This window comes from Micrasema longulum, unplaced genomic scaffold (assembly GCF_059751315.1).
Source record: "Micrasema longulum isolate JH-2025_06_02 unplaced genomic scaffold, ASM5975131v1 h1tg001265l, whole genome shotgun sequence".
Lineage (NCBI taxonomy): Eukaryota > Metazoa > Arthropoda > Insecta > Trichoptera > Brachycentridae > Micrasema > Micrasema longulum.
In genome coordinates this window covers 238,644-265,115 of record NW_028278452.1, presented here as the reverse complement: position 1 = coordinate 265,115, position 26,472 = coordinate 238,644, and the positions used below count along the sequence as shown (strand labels likewise).

At 32.3% G+C, this 26,472-nt stretch overlaps 1 protein-coding gene across 1 annotated transcript in view; it reads left to right on the top strand.

The window, feature by feature from the left end:
- The window catches only part of sprt (PDZ domain-containing protein sprite), a 156,484-nt gene that overhangs the window by 21,248 nt on the left and 108,764 nt on the right, over positions 1-26,472 (top strand). The window contains exon 2 of the mRNA XM_088234664.1: positions 16,216-16,575. Coding sequence (XP_088090790.1) covers positions 16,517-16,575 — 59 coding nt within the window. The 5' untranslated portion in view covers positions 16,216-16,516. The remainder of the gene's footprint in view (positions 1-16,215; positions 16,576-26,472) is intronic.

Genomic DNA, 26,472 nt, shown 5'->3' with positions numbered 1-26,472 from the left:
GATCCCAAATAGAAATATTTGGGTTAATCACAAGAACGCATGTATTTACTATAGTATAAAAAAATAATCCTGGACTCGATCTAAAGTGTCAAACTTCACGTATCAATTATTCAAGATTCGCTAATTTTGAAATATTAATGCAGTGATCAATGCACCACTAAATTACCCTGAAATGATCATTGTACTTATGAAATAAGAATTTAAAAATGAGAATATACAAGACACGTGTGACTCATCATGACGGATGCTGTAGAAGCGCGGGCTGACACTGTTCGTACCAAAGGGCTATTTAGAACTGCTGAAATGAAGGTCTTAAGGTCAGAAGAATATACAGGAGGGACAGGTGGATAGAATAAGCAACGACAGACTTGTGCACACTGCAGTCAATAAAACCCCATCTGGATAACGTCCGCCTGCAGGACTACCCGAGAGAAACAGCTGGACCTCATCATCTTAGGAGAACAACTGGTTTTTTTGTAACACAGATCTTAAAATATGAATAAGAAAAAGAATTTTAAAATAACTCATTCGTTTATTTTTACTTCTATATTTTTAATGAATGCGGCCATAAATGTTTTACTGGTGTGCAATATATTTTATTGGTACAAAAGTTAGCACTTCTCTTTGGGCCTTTGGAACGCAGCGGAACGCTTTTTGTGCGTTGTTACAATAAAATATAAGGAGGGGAATAACATCACAGGTCACTGACACTAATACGAACTCACTTATCTTCCTTCAACAATTCTCTACTTACCAAGGCACTACCTGTATCTGGATACTCGTACTAAGGGGACCGTGTACAGAAGGGTCACGTATATTCATTTTTTAATATTCGTTCGTTTTTATTAAAATACCCACTCATGATAATATTATCTTGCTGTAATGATCATATCATCTTTCTAGAGCCCAAAACAGCAATGAGAATAGTTGCCTCAGAAGAATACACTTGCTTACTTTACAAAGCATCAGATTCTCGCGGTACTGGACGAACACGGCTGACAGTTGGCAATAAAAGTTTCATGAAAATGTATGAGTTTAAAAATATATTTTATTATGAACAAATTACTTTGAACGACGTCACTACTTCTTATGAATCAATCAATGATAAAAAAGTTGTGGTAGACTTCCGATTTTCGGTAAGTCGACTGGACAATCAGCAAAACTGACTGAGAAGAAGAGGAATAGAACTTGAGACGTCACACGCGGAGTAATTTCAAAAACATAAAAGTTTAAAAAATCAAAGTGCTGATAATACTTAAGATTAGTTAAATAGTCGATTAACAAATAAAGAAAATAATTTTAAAAAACACTGACCTTCCTCTTTCTCGTCTGATTTACGGGACACGGACTCCATTTGGTAGGGCACACGGTAGTTGGCCGCAGACAGAGAGGCTTTGAGAGATTTTGTAGATACCATTTTGTCTACCTAGGGACAATGCGTGACAAGTGACAATTGAACACTTTGCAATATTTTGAGTACGAGTAGTGGGTATGGCCGAAGTAAATGTGCTTTCTTACCGTGTGCATGAGTGCAGTACCTTCAGTTATGACGATAGAAAGAGCAATCAGGCAGCTGAACATGATCACTTTGGAAATCGACATCTTTAACATCAGTGAAACTATGCAGATACTTTGCTATTGGAGAGTATTATACCTTCCGAGCCATTACTCGAGGGTTCCATGTTTGATATATTGTCCCAATTTCACGCGTTAAATGTTGGCTTTTTTACTGTCATTTTGATCCAATAAATCAATTTTCGCTACCAAGTAAAAATATAAATAAATAATTGATGGTGAAAATACGTAATACAAAAAACAGCGTTCATTGCGAAATTGCAAGGAGCCAGCTTCAAGATTGGTAAATCCGTTACAACATTTTTAACGTATTTCCTAATTTAAGTTTTAAACTTCATCGATACATATCGAGACCGTATAAAGTAAAATCGATAGATATGTATGAAAATTAGCATATTTGTAAGGAAATTAAAAATATCTTCGTCAGTAACCTGTGATTGAGCACGTTTAGAAAACGAGAGTTTACATATTATATTTTTTACACACAAAACTTAATTTTACTTTGTCGATAAAATCGAAAATAAATGTTAACTTCCCATTGCAAAACGGGCCCAGGTAAGTGTTTTTATTTTAGGAGCAGACAACATATTTATAATAACAAATAGTTTGCAAATCATTTATTTTTTATTTTAGAAAAGATTAAACAATTGAAAAGTTTGGATGCCTACTTCAGCGAAGGTGGTTCTTGGCCAATAAACAAAATAATAAAGCTGAACCAAGAAATTGTAAAACGAGGCTCGCACAGAGACATGTATATTTTATAGGCCCAAAATTTTTTTATTCTTTTTTTACTGATAATATTTCATTGATTGCAAACTTTCAAAATTTTCCTTCTTTAAAAAAACATGCACTATCTTTGATTCAAACTAAAGATGTGAACTCTTTTTTTCTATGATATATTTTATTGCCCTTTAAGGAACATTTTTGTGTTTTTTTTAAATATTTTTTATTTCCTTTTTTAATTACTATAAAAAATACCATATTATATTTTACAGAATAGTTTATTTTTTCTTTTTTATGTTACACAAAAATATTATAACTGTCAATTATTGTATACGCACGAACAGGCCATGCCTTTGTGGGATTTTTCGTTTACTATTTTTAGTATTAATATGTATTTCATTGCTATGTAATTATGATTTATTTTTTTAATACTCTGTTTTATCACCTATGTTTATTGTAAAAAAACAAAAAAAAAATAAAAAAATAAAATTGTTGATATTTTATCAGAATCATTTACTGTGGAGTTAATTTTGATCTTCAATAATTCGGGTTGGCTTTATTGATAAACATCTGTACCTACTCTCTGTAAATCTAGCGCCTGAATTGCAACATTACACATAACAGTTTGACAGCGTAAAGTTCGTTATGCCCAAGATGAGTGTACGAATAATGTGTATAATATTGTATGATTATGCTTATTTTCCACGCTCCGTAAACACAGTTTGTGAAAAAAAATTGTATGAACACCCACAGTACAAAATATACCGGATTTTCCGAACTAAGTGACGCTCTTCCTATTGTATTTCTGGTAAGTATAACCACCATAACCTTCAAATAAAATTATGACTTGCTTTTCATTTCCGACATGTTTAATGGATTTCGGATTGTAGCCATGACGCGTTCCCCAATTGGAAAAAAGATAATTACATATTTTACTGACTGACGCCAGTTCCGATTGCGAAATAAATATATTATTAGCTTTGAGTGGTTTTTTTTTGACAAAATACTATTCGTTTTATGATGAAATCAATTACAAGCAAAAGCAACTATGAATGGCTTCAGCCAGATGACAGAATTTGATTCAGGATACGGCACTACCCGATGTAAGAAGTACGGCTTTACCCACCGTTAAACTATTGGGAGTCTTCCTTAATTCCGACTTTTCTCTTGACGTTCAAATTAGCAGAACGATAAGTTCATGCTTTTACCAGCTGAGACAGATTAAATGCATACGCAAAAATTTGCCAGTTGATGCCGCCCGTCAATTAATAAACGCATTTGTAGAGTCTATATAGTCAATTATTGTAATGGCATCTACGCAGGTCTACCAATGAATAAAATGACTCGCCTACAGTCTGTATTGAATGCCGCAGCGAGAGTTATTTTTGAAATTTTTAAGTTCAGTCATATCACTCCACTACTTCGGGAATTACACTGGCTACGTTTTCCAGAGAGGGTGGAATACAAACATTTGGCTTATGTATAAGTCACTGCACAACTCTGCTCTAGAATATCTAGCGAACTCTACATTCCAGATGAACTAGCTGACAGACGTCTTACGCTTAGATCAGCTACATTTACGTCGAAAGGAAAAGTTATTTTACCTCTTCGCAAACAGCGCACTAAATTCGGCAAAGGCGCATTTGCAGTCGCAGGCCCTTTTTTCTAATGAACGGAATATTTGCATTCTTATGATTTCCCGAAAATTCCCATTTTTGGCAAGCGTAAATAATTAAGTACTAGAAAATGGTAATCAAGTTGTGGTAAAGCGGGGTTGGCACTTCGGATCTCTGATCTGTGAGTCTGAGATACGTAAGCGAGTCCCTACAATCAAGAGAGGACTCTCTTATCATCAACTATCCCTATTCCTATCATTTCTTTGAGATTCTCCTCCCTTTTCATTGCAATATGTCAAAAATATGACAGAAACCTTTTTTGCTTGTCGCGGAGAGTCTTTCGGTTCATCATCATCGTCAACATAAGTTCGACTGCCCTGGGTGGGCCTTGGCTGCATCCAGTCTATCATATTATACAGTTCCTGAAAGATGAAGAGGTTTGTTAGTCTATAGTCCGCGAAGTACGCAGTATCCATTATTGGTAGGTGCTCCAAATTAATTATTGCCAACAATTCAGGGCAATAATTTGAATAATGCAGTCATCGTAATTTTAACTTTTACTTTTTATACATAATAAAAAATACTTGAAATACTCTTATTGCAGAGTAACCCGTGAAACATGTTTGTAAAATATAAACAACAATTTACCATGGGCTTGGCCTACAATGGCCCGAGGGCCAAATTAGGCTTGCCGTCTATTATATTCAATAAGTTCAATGAATTTCAAAATATCGAGAAAATAACATAAATACATGTCAATGGTCATATATAATAATAATTTTCCTGACACGTAAAATAGTAGGTGTGTATGTTTAAAATGTTCCAACATGTTCACTTTATTTTACGTTTAATAAGTTATACATTATGTCAAAGCGTTTTACGTGAAAGTCTCGGTGTTTTCTTCAAAGAAATATAAAATCTTTAACCGTAGAATTAAGATTAGTCCAGAAGGAGCGTAGAATCATATTTGAACACATTGGCCTGTGTCCAAAAAACCTCCTACTTTGCCCCTCTTTCGCCGCGCGCATTCGTGTAGTCGCCGCGTATTGTTGCCAGATGGCGAAAAATATAATCATAACACAAATGTGAGATAATTTAATTGAAAAAAAGCGATTTGTTAATTTCTCTAAAATTTTATTCTACACATGGTCACATTGATTGACACAACAGAGTAAATATGTCAATAACTAAATAAGAGTAATCAATTTAACTTAAAAAATAAAACAAATTTTATTTTACATAAAACGGATATTATTGTGTCATGTCAAATAATATTTGATGTTTTAAATATAATGACGGTCAAATGTCCACCACGACGTTGTTTAATCAGAGAGGTCCAATTTTCATTAGTTCTCTCATTAGATGAGCAAACTAGCGTAAAAAAATTGACTAGCCTGGCAACACCAACAAAATGTCCATTTTGTTTTCTTTGATAATCTGACAAATGGAAAAATAGTTCAATTTTTAAGTAATGCGTTTGCTACGTACACATGAATTTGTTACTTATACATGAAATGTGATCCCATCCCGTTTCTTTAAGATCCCAACAGTATTTCTACACTTTAAAACGACACAACACGGCATAGTTGAATTCGAATCAGAAGTTGCGTACTGAACGACGTCTACAAAGAAACTAATGGGTCAAAACGTAAAACTACTCCCTTAAGAGTAGTTTAATCGCCTTCTGTTTGATGCGCGTATGCGGTTTCTGGACTATTCTTAATTCTATGTCTTTGATGCATAACTCCAAAAAATCAGACACCAGTCTTGAAGATGTCGTGAATGAGATGAAACCAGCCACGAGTTTTAATATTATTCGAAAATTTTAATACTACTCGTTTTCATTGCAAAATTTACAATAACATATTTTTGACAGTAAAAATAATCTAGGAAAAAAGCTATGAATGTATGCCAGGGTAGAAGAATATGGCGTTTAATCCGCTCATCTTACTCCTTCGGGAAAATGGCGCAATAGTATAAATAGTGAAGATAATATGTGTAAAAAAACATTATAACCTTTTTTATTTAAGTATTTTTAAAACATGCGGTGCACGTTGCGGTAGTTGCAATAAAATATTAAAAAATGCTTAACCAAATTTAAAGATTTGAATGATCTTATGATCTTATGATGCCTAGACTTTCTTGACCATCCTGTCCAATGTTGGTATTCCCTTTAGCCAAATTTATACATATATATACTCGTTCAGCCATTTTTTCGTCATCTATTCGATTCTCGAATAACAAAAAACCTCGACGCATCGGTAAATTAAACTAGCAGTCCATTAAACTATTGTCTGAGATGATATATTTTGCATCTACGTGAATTTGACCACAATCATTGCGAATAGGCATTGCTGAACGACTGTTAATAATTTAACAACCCGTTGGGTAGTCACTTAACCAGAAGGTATCTACGAAGATTAATCATAGCTATACGTATTATATTTATCTCTTTCTGCGTACTCAACTAGAGATAATAATATTACATCTATATTTCTAATATTCACGAGGGTCCATTGCCCGCGCATTCTCTGGTCACGGCTAGATACATATTATGTACGTCCGCGATGATTTAAAAATAGAACATCTACGTGTGTGCCTTTGTTGTTCCAAAATTAAACGTTTTTAATAAATAAGCACTGTGTTGATTACATTAATCCAAACAGAAGTAGAAAAAATATTTAAAGATTATTCGACGTGCCCAAACGGTACAATAATACGGAATACATATCTGTAGCTCAATCACAAATAACTATCGACGTGCTAATAAGCGACGGGATAACAATTTCACACTATGGTTGTTTATCGATATTCGCGATCACAATGGAACATCCGTGATCACCTAAGATTAAATGGCACGATTCACCGGTATGAAGCGTTGTCTATCTCGCTCAAATGACGATTTTAGGAGATATGTTATATTTCATACAAATTCAGGGTAAAGAATTGTGCAAAACAGAATATGCACGTGGACGATTGCGCATACGTAGACAAGATGAGAAAATCGTCCCATAGAGTCGATCTCGCTAGATCTTTTGGCGCTAGTATTGAATATTATAATGTTAACGAGTATAATATTGCAACGAATCCCTGTTTCTTTGTACCTATAACATATTTTTACTATCAATAAAATGACTAATTTATCCACACATATTTTTACTTGGCAGTGCACTGCACTTATGCACATACTAAGGAATCGCCTCTGATTGTGACTGATCACCGTGACTAGTTCTCGCCCTCCCAGCCCAGGGTTCGTATTCAAATGGAAACTTAAAATGTATCTTCAATTTTATCTAGGAAGTAAAATTAAATTTTCTGTATAAAAAATTAGTATGTTTCTTTTCCTTCTTTCTGTTAAATATCAGATCTCTCCGACGTTGGCAATCACTCTAGAGTGGGCATTCCGGTCCTGTGGGGTTCGAAGGTTGGTTGAATCACGATATCATGTGCTTTGCTGGGAAGTTATGTCTATAAAATGTCGTCTAACACCTCGCTGCATAACACCAGCAGCACTACCAACCGCCCGACTCATTAGCGTCCCCGCCGCGAACCCTGGGCAATGTGATCCCTCTACGCTTACATAGGTATGGGTCATTGCAGATAATGTGAGGGTAATGGCGAGTTCCCAGCGCCACAAAACTGAGAGCATCTAGCTAAGGGTAGGCAACGCTGACAGAAAATTCCCCGGAGAAGGCAACGGGAAACCACTCCTGTACTTATTCCCAGGAAATCACTATGATGAATATGTTTACAATTTTTTTTTCGAAACATGTTCAATTACAATGAAGATGAAGATACTTTGAATTTTCATACAAATATACACATTTTTGTACATAAATGACGATGTTAGTTCATAATCGCGGCGAAGGTTCATAAAGAGCCTGCCTACTGTGTGAAAGGCGAGAGTTCTTATTTTGATAAATCTTCGGCGATTAGGTAGGGAGCGAGCTCTTTAACATCCTCAGGTTTAACCAGTAGTCCCCCAAAGATGAGGATTCTGCTGTGATGTAAAGCATCACATTCACTTAGAATGGTAAAGGTGTTTCCTCATCTGCGCTGCAGAACCTACATCTAGAAGTTTTGGAAAGGTTCATTTTAGCAAGGTGTTTGTTTTTTTTAAGCTATTCAACGGGCTTAAGTAAGCTCTAATAAATTGGCATTAATGAGTAATACTTGATCTAAACATTGTTAAAATATACTTAAATTAACAAAATGTATAATTAACAAAAGGTATAAATGTACAAATAACATTATGTACAAAAAGTTAAATAAAATATAAATATGGCATAATCTTGGCGGAAATGGCAAGTGTGACATCGCGAGTCAGGAGAGACAACACCGCTTGCTTCTTAAATGCCTGCCCTTGCTGTAAGAACACATCAACAGTACCGTTTAGTGAGATTTCGTTCACTGTTCTGAGGATCCTTGGCAGAGGGGAAAAGAATCGAATGTTGGTTTTATAATTTCCCACAGCAAAAACAGGATTGGTACGCAAGTTACGGCGAGGTACATTAAGGTTTATCTGAGCAAGGATATCATGGGCATCTATACAGTTAGGTATTAATTTGTGTAAAAATGTCAAACCAGCCAAAATTCTTCTGAATTCTAAACTAAAGATATGAAAGTATTCTAGACGATCATAATAGTTGATTATGAAAGTATTTGATCCGATTCTAAATATTAACGATTTAAAAAATTTACGCTGCACCGATTCAATCCACGTTATATGAATATTATAATCAGGAGACCATAGTGACTGCAGTAGACTGCAGTGTACTATAAGGGCTCAAGTGATAACCCTAAGTTGATTTCGGCTAAGCTTTATTAGGTCGAAGGGAAACCTTTGCGAATCCCCTTCTATCAGTTCCTGCATGTGGTGCTGACCAGGTATTTTTTTGCCATAGCATTATGCACATCTTCCTGGTCCATGACCTAAGCTCGTTACGAGAAGCACATTTAGGCAACCCACACCGGGCTTAGGGCCTATTGTGGCTGTCTTAGCTCCCAGCCTTCTGCCTCGTTACACTATTACCTCTAGTAATACAATATAATATATATTCTTTGGTCAGTACTTAAATAGATATATAGAAAGTTTGTATTGATCTTATGCAATATAAAATGCATTGCCACATAGTCTTAGTAAATTTAGTGTAGGTACCTATCTCATCTGATTAAATGTTGCTTGTCACTTTCGAAATTGTAATTCATTCGTGTGAATGAAACTGAAATCTAAACAAAAAAACGATTTAATCTAACAATGAGTAGGTTTATATTTTATTAATTAAAATGTAAGTATCTATTTTGAGTGCATAAAAATTGTGTTCATTAAATATATTAACTGATTGAAAACATTTTACATAATTGTGACTAGATTATATTATCGTTTTAATTTAAAATATCTATTTTAAAACAAATTCATTATTTTATTAACAAGAACGCAAGTACGTTTTTTTGTACCTGGTTAACATATATATCATCATCATATTTCCCTTTCCGCACCTAATGGTGCATAGGGCACTGCATTGGTACACCAATCGCAGCGTATCTTGATCATTTTTGTTATATGAAGGTAAGGTGATTAGTCATACACTTCAGGTACCAGTCTAGGGACTATGAAATATTCTTATGTAAAAACTGTTTTAAGTTTGTAAGTAAAAACTCTTGATGGAAGTTCATTGTAATTTTTTACATAAATAAAAGACGAGTGATACTTAAATCCATGGATATTCCAAATATGTGGATTAAAGTATCACTCTTTTATTTATATAATAAAATGAAAACACTTGAATAATAATAAATATCAACCATGTCGGGAATCGAACCCGAGACCTCTTGCATGGCAGGCAAATGCACTGACTATTACACCATGAGGCCGAAATGAAAATATATTTCATTCTTCTTCTTATCTTTCTTCTTCCCGATGGAGGCTGGAAATCATCGCAACAATTCTCACTTTGTTGGCAGCTGCCCTGAACAAGGACTGAGTGCTGCAATGGAACCAGTCACGCAAGTTCTTTAGCCAAGAGATGCGCCTTCTACCTGCACTGCGTCTTCCTTCAATCCTTCCCTGCAGAATGACTTGTAAAATCATATCTTTTTCGCCTCTCACCGCATGCCCAAAGTACTCGTGTTTTCTCTTTTTTTATGGTCTTCAGTACCTATTTATCTTGTTTCACTTGTTCCGAGAACGCCATCGTTTAGGACTCTATCTACCTAGGATATTTTTTTAATTCTCCTGTAGCACCATATTCCAAAGACTTCTATATTTTTTTAAGTGTCTTGGATGAGCGTCTACGTTTTGACACCATAAAAAAATGAAAAGTGATAACTTCGTGCAATGCACATTCGGAGGTCTTAATTAAAGTCTCTACTGCAAAGGAGGTCAAGCATCCTGAAAAAGCAGTCTTGCGCAATCACTATTCTGACTTTGATCTCTTGCGAGTAATCCCATTTACCATTCAGCCTTCATCCTAAATATTTGTTTTGATGGACTTGCTCAATAACCAGCACTCCAATTGTTAAAGCCATTGGGAAAGTTTGTGGGTTGTTCCGAATAACCATACATTTGGTCTTAGAAATATTCGTTTCTAGCCCTTGATTCAAACTAGCCGTGTGTATTTTGTCCAATAATAGGAACAGGCCTTCCATACTATCTGCTAGAAGGAGAGTATCATCCGCGTATCGGATATTGTTTATAATTTAGCGCATCTCTAAAAATGGATTCTGAGTACATATTGAAAAGGTGAGTAGACAGAATGCATCGTTGCCGGACTCCACGACACGTTCAAACATAGGCAAAATGGTGAATTTTACACAGTTTGTAAAGTGGCCACTTAAACCAGCCAATGACAGGTCATAAGCCCAGTAAATGCCTTGACTTCCATATTCCCTTATTTAAGGTATTCTCCATCCCTGTTGTAATTTGTTAATCTTAATGACCCCCGAGGGGGTGAAATCCAGTCTTTTGGCTATGAACATTTGGACAAACTCAAATATTGTAATGAAACCAACTGGTCCAAGAAGAAGTTTAAAAATTGAAAAATTGTTTTCAGGCGTTGCCTAGCATGTGAAATAATTCAGTCAGATGAATCTCTTCACAACAATAAAGGTTTTAGCTCTTTAACTTCACTAAAATCAACAAATGGAAGGATTGAAGAAATATGAATGTTCAAACATAGGCAAAATGGTGAATGTTACACAGTGTGTAAAGTTATTGCAGCTTTTTAAGTCGTTGCAGCTTTTTAATGTACAAAATAATATGCAACTATATAGAAGCCCATGATATCCTCGCTCAGATAAACCTCAGTGTTCCTCTTCGTAATTTGCGTACCAATGCTGTATTTGCTGCAAGAATTTTCAAAACGAACTTTGGATTGTTTTTACTGTCAAAGATCCTCAGAACAGTTGACAAAATATCCCTAAATAGCAACGACGCATGTGATTTTCTTCAACTTTCCTTGAGAGCGGTTTAACTTTTTTTGACACTTCCAAGTCCAAATGTATACTCTCAAATACTTGTGTTACTTATGTGTTTATATTTTTTCAAACCTGGAATATAAAACCTTTGTAAAAAAAATTCAAGATCAAATGTCGAAAGTCAATGTCGCATTTTTCGCACATCCGCCGTTGTACTACGATCACTACGATTAGTGATTCTATGCAATATAGGACTTTCTGGGCCTTACTTTTAAACTCGGCGTAATGTTACGCTAAAGCTAGGGTTTCCTAGGACAGCGGTGCCCGTATCTTAACGGCCGTAGTGAACGGTGATGCGGTGGACAGCCGTCGTAACGTCGACTAGAGAGTGGTTTCCTAGGGAAACGGTGTTAAATGGTGTTGATAACACCGTTTTCCTAGGAAACCACACTCTAGTCATCGTTACGACGGCTGTCCACCGCATCACCGTTCATTACGGCCGTTAAAATACGGGCACCGCTTTCCTAGGAAACCCTAGCTTAAGTCTAGTGGGATAATTTGGATGGAAATTCCATACGTATTATACATTATACTTAAGTGTAACTTTATGCCAAGTTTATGAGTAAGGCCCAATGTGTCTTTGAAATCTAAATTAAACGTTTCGATAAAACAATTGGTTTTGTATTTATATGCGTCGTATTTATTATAATTATTTAGAGAACAGGTAGATTCAAGTTTTTCCATTTCATGCTTACATTAAATGCGCCTCTGCTGGGAGAGCATTCCATGCTGTAGAGCCCTCGACCGCAAATACGAGTTCACCGAATTTACGATAATTATGTCGCGATTAGAGCACCAAAGGAGTATCTTATGCACCAATAGGAGCGGAATAGGGAATAGTGACGATAATATTAATGAATATCTACGAAAGAAACTTGTTGTGCGATGGCACATTATGTCCCAGAACTTTACCTATGCGATGTATGGGTAGCGTATATTGCTTACACAGGAAACAAGCCTTATAACTGTGGGAAAATAACTCAACTGTATAATTGTGCTTTTGTACCTTTTCTTCTACTGTCTTTGTTTAAAGGTATTAAAAATCCTACATGTTAAAATAAAACAGAAATATATGGAAGGGTCCATATTGTATAACAAACAATATTATATTGTATCAAACTTTATGTTCATAGAGAATGTATGAGTTTTTAATTAGGGTAGGCAGTCGGTAAAAAATATTAATTACTTAACCAAAACATAAACACCTTACTTCTTATCCTTCATAGAGATTTTTTTTAATAATAAGTAATTAAGCGACATCAACATAATACGTAAAGTAACCTTTAATTTATCCAAATTATAAGTCAAGCTACCCTAACACACAAACATATTGATATTAATAACTTTGACGACTCTGAAAGACTTTCTCATATGTTATGATTTTAGTGGCGTTTGTGATTTTATTTACCTATTTTGGCCGCGTAAGTAATCGTTGTTATTTAGGTTTTGGGTAAACAGTTTACTACGCAGTCTGATAGCCAATTTATCTAGACAGTATTTTGATTGCATTGATCCTATGTAGGTACCTACATTTTATATCTGTCAACGGTTAACATGTGCTTACCTACGCCTACATCACAAAAATATTTCTAAAAACGTTTCATATCTTTAATAAGTTCAAAATACGTTTCATGTACCATCACAGTTTTTTTTATTTATTATTTTTCACAAAATAAACAAAGGAAAATTTATGTTACTGATCATAAAAAACGTAAGAATCAATTTCACCGGTAGGCGTATTTTGTCGTTATCGGCTATACTTATAGATATAATATAAGCGTAAAAAAGTCTACATTTGATGTAAGTAGAGAGGGCATTTTAATTTACTGCCCTTGTCTCTGTATAGGTGAGGCTGGCGGATCAGAACGGTGCCGTTTTAATACCCGGTAGTTCGCGAGAAATTCATGCAATCTTTTTGTATATTCATTATATTTTATGCAACTGAAATGGCTGAACTTTTTGTATTTTTCATATGATAATCTAGTATATATATGTTTTTTTTTTACTGGCTTACAGAAAATTATATTTTATCTACTTTTCAAATGGGAGTACGATATTTTCCTTGTTTTTAGTATTGTGTGGTTTTCATTTATGTATTTATTAATTATAATTGTACATAGTAAATGAAATAAAATTGTAACGTATTCAAAAGTCCATGAGAACAAATAAAGCCTTTTGTTGAGTTAGAATACAAAATTATAGAAAGTGAAAGCACAAATATTGAAAAAAAAAAAAACAATTAAAACATAAATATCCATTCCATATTACTATCTAAACAACATGAACTATATGTGCAGCATATTATTATGAAATCAAATAAACAAATTTATGTAATATTTCTCAACCGTCTCTTTCAATGGTCTCTCCTCCTAATCAAAATCAAAATTTAATTATTCGATATTATAATATACATCTGTTTACATAATTCAGTACTTGTTTACAATTCGTAATTTTGAACACCAAAATGTTTCTAAACGAGACCTTCCCAAATTATTACTTTGCAATCCTGGGAGTAATAACGCGCTACCGCTATAACACAAATCATTATAGGATTATCAATTACGAAGTTAGCTATAGTTTGCAGCAAAATAATGAGATGTAGGTACTCAGGTCGAGAATCGCGAGCACAGCGACGAATCCGCCCGTTACATGTTTGTTTTAAAACCAAAAACAAAAAAAATGCAATGCTTTTGCCATATTTTTATATATATTTTTTTTAAATGAAATATTTGCGTTGTTATGATTAACCCAAATATTTAATTTTGAGGGCCACTTTCAACGAGTTGTAAATAACTCACTATTAGAAAATGGGATCAAGTTGAGGTAGGGTGGGACCCGAACCACGGACCTTTAAGCCGTGAGTCCGAGACACTAGCCACGGGACCACAACCCTATCGAGAACAAATTGAGAGAAATAGCAACTTTACAGCTGTAATGTCAAACTTATATAATCTATAACCTACATCGGTAATTTCCCAGCATGCTAAAAAAATACTTCAATTTATAATTTGTCCTGTACTAAAAACTTTCTTTATTTTTGCTAACATTATAACTCACATTTCATGAATTAGGTATGTATATGTATCTAATATACATAAAATTAGCTTTGCCAAAGAATTTGATTTTGTGTCATAGAGTTCCGACTCTCGAAACATCTCGAACCTTCTTTACGTTTTGTTCGTCATACAATGGACCTATTAAATTAACGGGATGCTCGCAATTCTAGTTAGTAATTTGATGTCGTTAAATTTAACGAATTATACGAAAACAATACAACTAACCCTGATGTTTCAAATAGATGAAACGCTCGCTCATTTCTTTGTTAAGATGGACATAGTAACAGGAAAATTAAAGACAATGAGGAAGCTCAGTGATTTTTTCTCTACTCTTTTCTAAGTAGAAAAAATAAGAATGAAATAATTGGTAAAAAAAAAGTATTTTTATTTTATTTTTTACTACAATGAATAACCAATAGTTTAGTTAATTATAGAAATAAAATACGAGTGATACTTTAATCCACAAATTTGGAATATCTAGTGACCGGTTTCATAGCTTTCGCGACATCTTAGAGACTTGTATCTTTATTAAACAATTCAATGTATTTATAGGAAACAGAGGTAAGGATAAAGAATCCAAAATTATATGAGAGTAAATTAAATTAAATTATTTCTGTCTTAAGGATAATCAACGAAGTGTTTCAGGTTAACTAATGAGTTGATATGGGTAATGATATTTCTAATGAGTTTAAGTATTGTTTATATATTATTTTTAATTGTCTCTCTCTTTACTCTCATATAATTTTGAATACTTTATCCTTACCTCTGTTTTGTAAAAGTACATTGAATTTCTTAATAAAGATACCAGTCTCGAAGATGTCGCGAAAGCGATGGAACCGGTCACTAGATATTCCAAATTTGTAGATCAAATTATCACTTGTCTTTTATTTATATAATAAATTACAATGAACTTCCATCCAAAATTTTCACTCACAAGCTTAAATGTTTCACTAATTTAGTTCTTCAAATATACATTTTACCGTTTTACTTTTGGTGCAATTCGGGAAAAAATTGACACTTTCAAACTATTGCTTTCTATTTTTCTAGTTTTTTTACATTAAATAAAAAAGTCTACATGTTTGAGCCCTAAACTTAAAAACCTGAACGGTAAACAGTATACATACTTTCGTAAATGTTTGCAGAAGTAGGTTTGTAAGAATTCCTTCAAGACAATGTAGAATTCCTGTATTTTTTTCCCGGGAATCTTGAGGTAATTTTCTTGTCATAATCACCGATACAAATACATATGTTAGATACAAATAAAGTAGAATACAGAAGCCTCATCAAGATTACGGAGCAAATTCTGACACCTGTTGAGTCTCACGGTTGTAGCAAATCCGTCTGAGTTGGTGTAGGGAAGATTGATTAGCGTTTTAATAGTCCGTATGTTAATACTATGGATATTATCTATGGAACTAATGTAACTTAATACTGTTTAACACATTATTTTTATTATTAAGCGCGTAACTGGGGCTAAACCAGATTTATTTGTAATCTGGCTGTAGTCTGATAAAACGTAAGAAAATCATACGATTTTGCTATTTTCAGGTGCCATTTTTTTCAAAATCACACTACTGAAAAAATAAAGCAAATAAATATGTTTTTTTTTCATTTTTAACTTCTTAATTTAGTTTCGTTGGAAAGAGCATACGATAAATAATTAGTTTAGACGGATAGTTTCTTGCCTCGGGGTCTTCATTTGTTCTATTCTCAATAAGAATGTAATATGTGTCGTCCATAATTGCTACAATGATGTTTTTTTCTTTCAGGTCGAGAAACATAATGAATTCCTTCGAAAATCGAACATGGATACCTACCGACAATAGTGTGTTATGTGTAAAGAAAGCGTAGCCAAATCTACACTATTTAATATCAAATTTGAACTTGTCTGTAAATTCAATCGCGATGTACCACGACATTCCAAGCTCAATTGTGACGTGTCTAATCGTCAAAACCGTGTGAAATAACCGCCATTTTGTTTACGATGTGTGAAATTATGTGATATAGTGTTAACTTGTGTGATATTGTCACGAAATCGCGACCCGTTGTGATGTGATTAATCAGCCAGGAATGAGCACATCAGCAGCACTGAGTGACTCCAGCCCTCGATATCGCCACGGAATAAAAAGGTAATTTATGAATTTAACATTTTAATAATATTAACATTATAATATAAGGCTGAGATGAGCGTAATCGACAAAATCAAAAAAAGGTACTGCGTCGGTTTGGAAATGTAGAGCGAATGGACAGCGACGGCTAAAAATGTTTCCGATGCGAATGTTGATGGATGCAGAAATCGAGGAAGACACGGCATGAACAAATCCAACAAGTACTTGAAGATGGACATGTCAAAGGTCGGAATAATTGGCACGCACGCATGGGAAGATGTGTGAAAATAGCGGGAACGAGTTAGCAAAGGCAAAGTGACATAGCGTTTTATTAAATTTTCATAACCCTACGGGGAAACAGCGCGATGGTTCGTAAATTAGATTTTTTTAATTAATAAATTTCATAAATGGTACATTTTATTTTTTACAGATTTACTTTTATACATCTAGTAAATGTTATAACTGTAACTCTCCAAAAAAGAGACTAATTCTTGTACTTGGAGAGTGACTTACACTGTTATAGTTGTTTATTTATTAGAATTTATATAATTTTCAATATACGAGTACATGAGAATAAAAAAAAACTTAAAGGATACATAAAGAACAACAGAAAATAACAATACAATCATATTAATTCAAATTTAATGCAGTTTATACATTTGTTCAAAAAAATTCTTTTGATTTACTTTGAATTTATTTATTGATATAATAGTTTTAACATAATTCTGTATTTAAAAAAATACAAACAATGTAAAAGTATAAATACAGGCGTCGTGGCGAAGTGGGTTAGACGGCTGACTGTGAAACTGGCGTCGCGGGTTCGATTCCCGCCAATTCCAAGAAAAAAATCTATGAAATATTTTTTTCTCAATTGGTCTGAGTGTATTTTTCATTACCTCCTTCCATATCCACTCTTTTCCACCTTTGAAAAGCTTCTAAAATAGAGGCTTAGCGGGTTATTCCTTTTAAAATAAATAGTTTTTAGTTAATTGGGAAGATTATTGTAATTTTTGACACCTTTGAACACAAAGCTATTTTGACCATGACTTGTGTGGAATTTAGGGATAATATTATTATTTTGGTATTTGAGTGACTTATTCATCTCAAACTCTTTTATTTTTTTCTTTATAAATTTGTATAGGGAATTTATTTAATATACCCTGCATAGTGATAACAAATAAGCTAATTTCAATTAATCTTATTGGTTTATTAAATTAATTGACTTTTTAGCACATTAATACCATTTAAACGCTTAAATGCTAAAAAACAAATGAGGATTATGATTTTTTTTGTATATCTACCATAAATTCTGTTCCATCGGTGAAATTTATTTAATGTCTCTCTCATAAAAGCATAAACGGTAATTTTTCAAGGTAAGGTAAAATGTTTTTTGTCCGCCTCATGGTCTAGCCTGTGTGTTTACCTATCTGGCAAGAGGTCTCGTGTTCGATTGCCGATTCGGTTGATATGAAATATTTATTTAAAATCGTGTTTTTAAACTAGAATATTTCAAAATCAGTAGACTGGCGCCTGATGCGTGATCATCTGATAAGGCGATGAGGATTATACTTAAAAGAAATATATATTCTAATGTAGAAAGAATTCACAAAGAAATTGGCTTGCTCACAGTAAAGCAGCAAATTAAATATAATGTAGCAATTTTAATACAAAAAATAATTAAGGGGATGAATAAAATAAAAACAATAATAAAATTTAACCAACACTGTCATACATATGAAACAAGGGATAAAAAAAGATAAGATTACCAATGAGGAGAAAAACAGAATCTCAAAACTCGTTGTGCACGGGATTGAAGCGGTAAAATGAGTTACCTGAAGAAATAAAGGAGAGAAAAGATTGAAATATTTTTTAATTTACTGAGAAATTTTGATAAAAAAAATTGTTATGTTATTAAAAGTTTATATTAGTTCTTAAGGTGTTATGAACTAACTTAATTAAGCATAAATCAATCAATCTTACCTTCATGTGACAAAAATGATCAAGATACGCTGCGGTTGGTGTACAGTGCAGTGCCCTTTACACCGTTAGGTGTGGAAAAGGAATGACGATGAAACAAATTAATGTTTCTAAGATAACCTATACAATCCTTAAAAACATTAACAATTTGTGAATTAAAAGCGCAATACATTTTTTTGTTTTTCTAAATTAATACTGAAACTATTATAATTTTGAAAATAAGTAAGTTCAGGGGTTTTTTAAATATTTTTATTTGTTAATTGACTAAAACTAGGCCAGAATTATTTTTTTAATTTTAACGTGTTATTAGCTCTATGATTTTTTAATGTTTTGTATTTCTGAAATTACTCCGCATGAGGACGCCAGAGAATCTCTTGCGCTTATTTTCGGTCAGTTCTACCAATTGGTCCGTTCACGGTAAGTAAACCGGATATCTTTCACAGCTCTCTTATAAGTGGTTAATTCATATGTACTAATGACGTCGTTCAAAGTAGTTCGTTTTTTTTTTTTTTTAATTTTGGTACATTTTCAAGAAACTTTGGCGTACAATTTAATGCTCTAATTTTTACCACGCGCAAGAAAACTTTTTTATATTCAATTTCCCGTAGGGCTGAAGTTCCTCATTAGAATTGTTATTATTATGATAAACTTATATTTATTTTATGTGTACGGGTTATTTAAAAGACACTTCATTTTAAAATAAGTAAGAAGTTTTATTGATTAATTAAAAAAAAAATTATTAACGCCAGATTTAAATATTTACATGGATTTTATAAAACAATCATCTGTTATTTAGAAACTTAATAAATAAATATTGACTTAATTAATGTTAGTAAATATTTATATATAACCACTTACCGGCTTTTTATGTCTACCGGTTTCGAGACGTACCCGTCTCTCCGTCAGGACATTCACTGCACCAATATGCAAAAATACACCTTTAACTTTACTATCACAGTGTACAAAGTATTTACGAAAAAATACAAAAATTAAATGCAAAGTTAAAGGGGATGCAAACACCACCATGTCCAAACATACACTAAAATTAGGTTAATAATACTTTGTATACTACGGTGGTGGTAAAGGTGAATGGGTATTTTAGTATTTGCATGTTAATGTAGACATAAAAAGTCGTCAAGTGGTTAAATACAAATATTTACTAACATGAATTTACTAAAGTTAATGCTTTGTACATAAAAAATATTAACTTCACTAGAACAAAAAATAACCTCTTTCTCAAAGTCGTGACAATATTGCATTTTTAATGTTGCTTTTTCATCTATTTTAAAAATACCTTTTTCATGGAGTTTATTATTTTTTACGTTCTTCTCTTGGGTATTCTCTTTCTGTTTGTAGACAGCATCGAACAACAGCATTGATAAGATTGTTAAACTTGATTTATATTTCAATGCATTTGACAAGCTGACAACCGTGACGCAATAACATTTTTCGGACAGGCGTAATGCGCTGGCAGTTGGCTTTTTTCCAATAAGAAGTTTAATATTTTGTTTTGTTACTGCAACGTGTAGAATATTAAAATTTGTCATGATAGTCGAATGAAGTTCAAATAAGATGATTAAAAAAATATGGTGTTTGATATTAAATATAATAACACATTACAAAACAGATAAGAAAATATGGAGGGCAATTACATATCTAATGATCGGTCATTATAACATTTACCATTCTGCCTATGTTTGACACATTTATATTTCTTCCGATTCCTGGACGTTGGCACTCTCAAAAATGTCTATTTAGATTTTTAAATCGACGGTTGCGTACGACATAATTGGCTTAAAGCATAAATATATTATAAATATACTTTATATATAATAAAAGTAATAATAATAATGGTTTATTAACAAAAAATACAATTTCTTTATCTACGACATATGTATGTAGTAGATAAAGAAATTGTTAAGAGAAATCCAGAGAAATCTATTACCTAAGTACATACTTATGTCTTATGTCTAGTCTGCCTAACTAAGTACAACATGTTTTAAGGCAGACATTTTTATGCAAAAATAAACAATCACATGACTACCTACTAGTTAATTTATAATAAAGTTATTATACAATATATGAGGGTACCACTTGCAAATCCGGCAAAATCCGAAATCTGAAAAAAGTGAGATATTAATTAAAACTTATTCAGAATACAATAATTATAACATTGTCAGTTAAAAATACGTCTTTATTTGTAAGAAATTGACTTTTAAATTACCGGGTGTGTTGCAAACATTGCATCCTCTACTTGAGTATTGCAAAGTTTGAATGTATAAAATAAATTTTATTTTTTGACTACTATTTCTTGACATAATCAAATATTTACTGATTATAATAAAAAAATAAAGTTTAAAAAAAGTAGAAGTTAAGTATTGTATCAGTTTTTTGTGATTTGCTCAAAATAAAGAAAGATGGATTTTGCCGGGTTCGCAAATAGTACCCTCATATTTACCATTCGATATTTTTAAATGTTTTTTATGTATATCATCTTTGAATAATCTTAATAGTAATGCATAATTATTTGTAAATATATATTTTAACTTTATTATTATATTTTTGTTTATGTAGATGCGTTACTATTATTACTTTATTGTATTTATTTTTACTATCAATTAATTACCGAATTGAATTATAAAATTACCATATATTATTAACAACATATTGACATGTATTATTATATAGAATGTACACTATAACAGACTGGAGAAATATTTTCTAAAATAACGACTTCTAACCATGGAGCAATAAAGTGACTTGATTGGTGTGATATTTTTAAATTTGCTAGCAACCCTGCAAATAAATTCCAACATACTTAGCGCCTCATTTGAGATCTTGTCAAAAATGTAAGATTATCATCAAAATATCATTTTAGAATAAACTTAATAGTGATGCCTAATTATTTTTAAATTATTATTTTAACTATTGCTAAGTGAAACATTAAATCATTTATTAATATGTTGACTAAATTATTAAATTATATACTTTATTATATTAATGTAATACTATGATTTTTTTATTATTTCATTTTTACTATCAAAATTAATTACTTAATTGAATCATGAAATTATTAAAGAATTAAATTAAAATTTTAGAGACAAACATTATTTTAATTTGGCTACACCATGTATTATTTAGTATAGAAAAGTCCCGACTCAACATGGAAGTCAGGGTGACAAAATTAATAAATGCGCCATAAAAAAATGGGTATTGAATAAAAAAAATTAAAAAATCCTTCTCTCGATTCTTTTGAAGTTAAAGAGCTAAAATATTTATTGCTGCAGTTGAGATTTATCTGACGTTTTACCTGCAAACTAGGGAATACTTGAAAATATTTTTTAATGTTTATACATCTTTTTTCTGGATCAGTTGGTTTCATATGTTAATTGTGATAACTCCCTAGGAGGGGAAATTTAGTCTTTGTCAAACAAAAAATAAAGACAAGCTTTAAAAATTGTTAATGTAATAATATAGTGTTATCGTCTTTTTCCCAAAATCTAATTGATTTATTTTTACGGTTTGGTCGCGAAGAAATAATGGATGAAGAAATAATTGTAAAACATATAAATATAGCAAGAAATTATACTAACATAGACCGTGCACGACCAAAAAAAAACGTGGCATGATCAGATAAACCAAAAGTCCGGTCATGAAAAAAGCAGACACAATCCCATGCCAAAAAAACAAAGCGAAATGGATTTGCTTTGATATTTTAATATCAAATCAAAAACATTGTCTAACAGTATATAATAGAATACAAATAACTCTACTAACAATAGACAGCGTATTCCGATTGTATAATAAAGTATTGGCTTTGTTTGTGAAATGACCCTTAGGGACTTTCCGACATTTGTACATAGCAGTCCATTAAATCAATCAATATAGCTACAATAAGTAAGCCTAAGAGTCAATTTCAACACATTATTTTAATTTGAATGGGTTATTCGTACCCTTATATGTCAATAATCGTTGAATAATCCAACTTAATCCAACAACAGTGATATTCCATTTTGAGTATCGTATTTTTATCGTCAATCGTGTTCTAAATGATTGGCAAAAATATTTTTTTTTTATTAGCAAGGTTTATGAAATTTATGGTATAATGGTGTGACATTATAAATGTTTAAACCTAAGTTTAAAAATATTGATTATCTTTGTCCTGGCGGACAAAGGATGCAGTTATGTGTGAAGTAAGAACCCGAACCTCGACGTGCGTTTTCGACTCGTTAGCTACTCTCTAGTAACCATCCAGAAAAAAGATAATTGAGTCAAAACATGTCCATTTCAGGGGTGAGATATTTGATTAGGAAAGCAGTCACTACGTACTAGGTACATAGGTAAAATAATACACATGTGTCCCTCCTACTAACACGTTAATCTGAATTTTAAAAATGCCTTGAAATAAACAAAAATGGATTTTTTTTCTCAATAATTTAAGCATCAAATGGTTTTATAGTTTAATATTATTATAATACTATCGTATCAAGCGATCCAAGTCCTAAATTTGTTAAAAAACAGTGACAATATACAAAAAACAAACATTTATTCGTTTGTTAGAATTGCTTCCACAGAGCTACTAAAGATCTTAATTTGCGCATGCGTGGACTTCTGAATTCAGTACTAGGTGACTATAATATAGTCACCAATATTAATAATAATTAATATTATTATTAATGAACGAATATCGAATTTTGATTAACAACAAACTAATAAAAAATATTCGTTGAAGTTACTAAAAATATAAGTTAACTTATAGCTATATTTATAAAAATAGGTACTGATTGTTAAGAAGTCATTTTTTTAGGGAAGCATTGGTCCCATTCGGTTTATGGACAGATTGCGCATGTTCCACTTCATAGTGCACCACAACTTGTTTACCCTTTTCTATAACGGTGTTTTATGATTTAAAGAAACTGGCCCCAAAATTAAACGGAAATACAAAAAAGGCAAAAGAAGTTTTTTTTAAAAAAATATTATTTTATTTAATTAACATAAACTGCAAATCCGCATTTTACAAAAATGTATAATATTAACATATTTGGCTTAGTAGTTAAACAAAAAAAACATAAATTACCTTTTACCCAAGATCTATAAAAAAAAATAAACCTTAAAATTATAAAACATATTCAGTAGAAAGTTTAAATAATTTAAGCATAAATGTAAAAGCAAATTAAATAATAAAATATTTTAAAGTAATATAACAAAAAAATCGTCAAGTACTGTTTCATACAGCTGGGCAAAGTAAACAAAAAGTTATATGTATTATGAACTGTAAAAATATATAAATATAATTACCATTCGCCATCTTTGAAAAAGTTCGTTCAAAAGGAACAATACCCTACACTAAATATATCCGATACGTGGGAATAACTATTGCCGAGTTCATGAAGTCTGTTTAATACGGCATTACAAATATACACTGTCCGTGAATTGTTGCTAGAAAACGGTGGCACCTGTCTAGTCATACTTCCAGGCACCCTGAAGTTGATGAGAGATAACAGTTCAGGGCAATCCCATATTAAATTTACAATTTTGAATAAATTTGAAAGGTCTATAGTAAGACGACAGAATTTGATTCAGGATACGGCACTACGTGATGTAAGGAGTACCGCTTTACCCACCGTTAAACTACTGGGAGTCATTCTTTATTCTGACCTTTTTCTTGGCGCTCAAATTAGTAGAACGATAAGTTCATGCTTTAACCAGCTGAGACAGATTAAATGCATGCGCAAAAATTTGCCAGTTAATGCCGCCCGTCAATTAATAAATGCGTTTGTAGTGTCTAGAGTCGATTATTGTAATGGTATCTACGCAGGTCTACCAATAAATTGAATGACTCGCCTACAGTCTGCATTGAATGCCGCAGCGAGACTTATTTTTGGAATCTCTAAGTTCAGTCATATCACTCCACTACTTCGGGAATTACACTGGCTACGTTTTCCACAGAGGGTGGGAAAAAAACTATGTTAGCTTATGTATAAGTCACTGCACAACTCTGCTCCAGAATATCTAAGGGAACTCTGCATTCCAGATGAACTAGCTGACAGACGTCTTACGATTAGATCAGCTACATCTACGTCGAAAGGGAAGTTATTTTACCTCTATGCAAACAGCGCACTAAATTCGGCGAACGCGCATTTGCGGTCGCAGGCCCCACGGCATGGAATACTCTCCCAGAAGAGGTCCGAAACTGTGAGAGTGAAGTGATGTCTCGGAAGAAACTTAATACCCACTTGTTCTCTAAATCATTTGAATAAATCCTTAGCATGTGGTGACAAAGTACATTGTTTTTCTTAAATTAAAAATAAAAAAAATAAAAAAATCTTTATAAAATCACTTTGTAAAGCGCCCTTGAGGTATTTTATTACGAAAATGGCGCTATATAAGTTATCCATTTAAAAAAATATAAATAAAATATCAATTGTAGTTTAGTATTGTTAGTTAAAGAAAAATATTCTACTTCAGTATCAAACGTTTTTTCATTAGAGAATATGAAAGTCTAGGCATTTACAGAGCTCACGAATCATTTTATACACTGTATATTATTCACCATTCTGCCTATAGATAGATGTCATCTATATTCACGTTTGCAATTTTTTGATTCTGTATATAATGCCTGGTTTGCCGATGCGTTTTGGTTCATCATAAGAAAATGGAGTTATGGCTAAAACTGGCGACATCTATTGTTAAAAAGATGATAATTATCTACCAAGACACATATTGTGCATCTACATTTTAAATTTATATAAACTTACTTCCACTATTTACAGAAAAAAATACCAAATAATACAAATGTTTTTTCTCATTTTCCAATAATTATTTTAACGTTTTATTAAATTTCTGTTCTGAATAGATGCAGCCTTCATTAAAATTTTCGAAGCTTAACTAAATAAAACGAGCAAGCGTACGTAAAAAAAATACTTGAATTAAACGCCGGTATGTTAAATAGGTAAACTTACTAATGTCAGGGTCATTCATAAAACTTAAATATATTATTTATGTGTTTTTTCAATAAGACTAGGCCAAAATAACACGTTCAAGTTATATGCAAATAAAATTGAAAACGTGGATTTATTTGCAAAAAAATACATCATAAAAACTCTTATTTTACTGGTAAGTTGATAGAAATGGCCATTTAACATAGGCTCGCCAATGTGCAAGTATAATTGTCAAAAATAAAATATAAAAAATAAGGAATAATTTAAAAAATATATATTTATAGATGACAACCATGAAGTTTCGCATAAATAAATTGTCTATGTTTTTATGAATGTATGTATGTGTATGCGCATGGGTGTATGTACGTGTGTGTGTATGTACATGTGTATATATGTGTATATTTATATATACATGTGTGTATATATGTGTATGTCTGTATGTATATGAATCAAAATGTGTATCCGAATAAGTTTATATTTTGTTTGTCTGTGCTCTATATTAATTTGTTAACTATTATAATATATAAAAATGTAATTGCCTAGCTTGGAACGGGGTATGTACCCTTGTTAGCTGGGCAAAGTGAATATGGAATTGTATTTTGATAAAGAGTGTGAATAAATAAATAAATAAATAAATTGGACCAAAAAATAAAAAAATAATATAAAAACTTGTAATATATATTGTATATACTTTACACACAAATTATATAAATATTTTAAAACATACATTATGCTATTTATGCATATTATATTGAAAAGTTTAATTTGCTCGGTACGAGCCATCGCATCCTTCAGTATAAAACGAAGTGCAGTACTGGCGGAGTAAACCTTTGTCAAGGCTTTAGAGGTTACAGAGGTCAAAACTTCCAAGAGGCTATCTGCCTCTACCATGTCTTATACCTTAAACTACATAAGATGTACAATACATACATTTTATTTATTTCAGAGAAATTCAGTGTACGAGCGTATTTATAGAACAAATTTGACAAGATCATGGTTA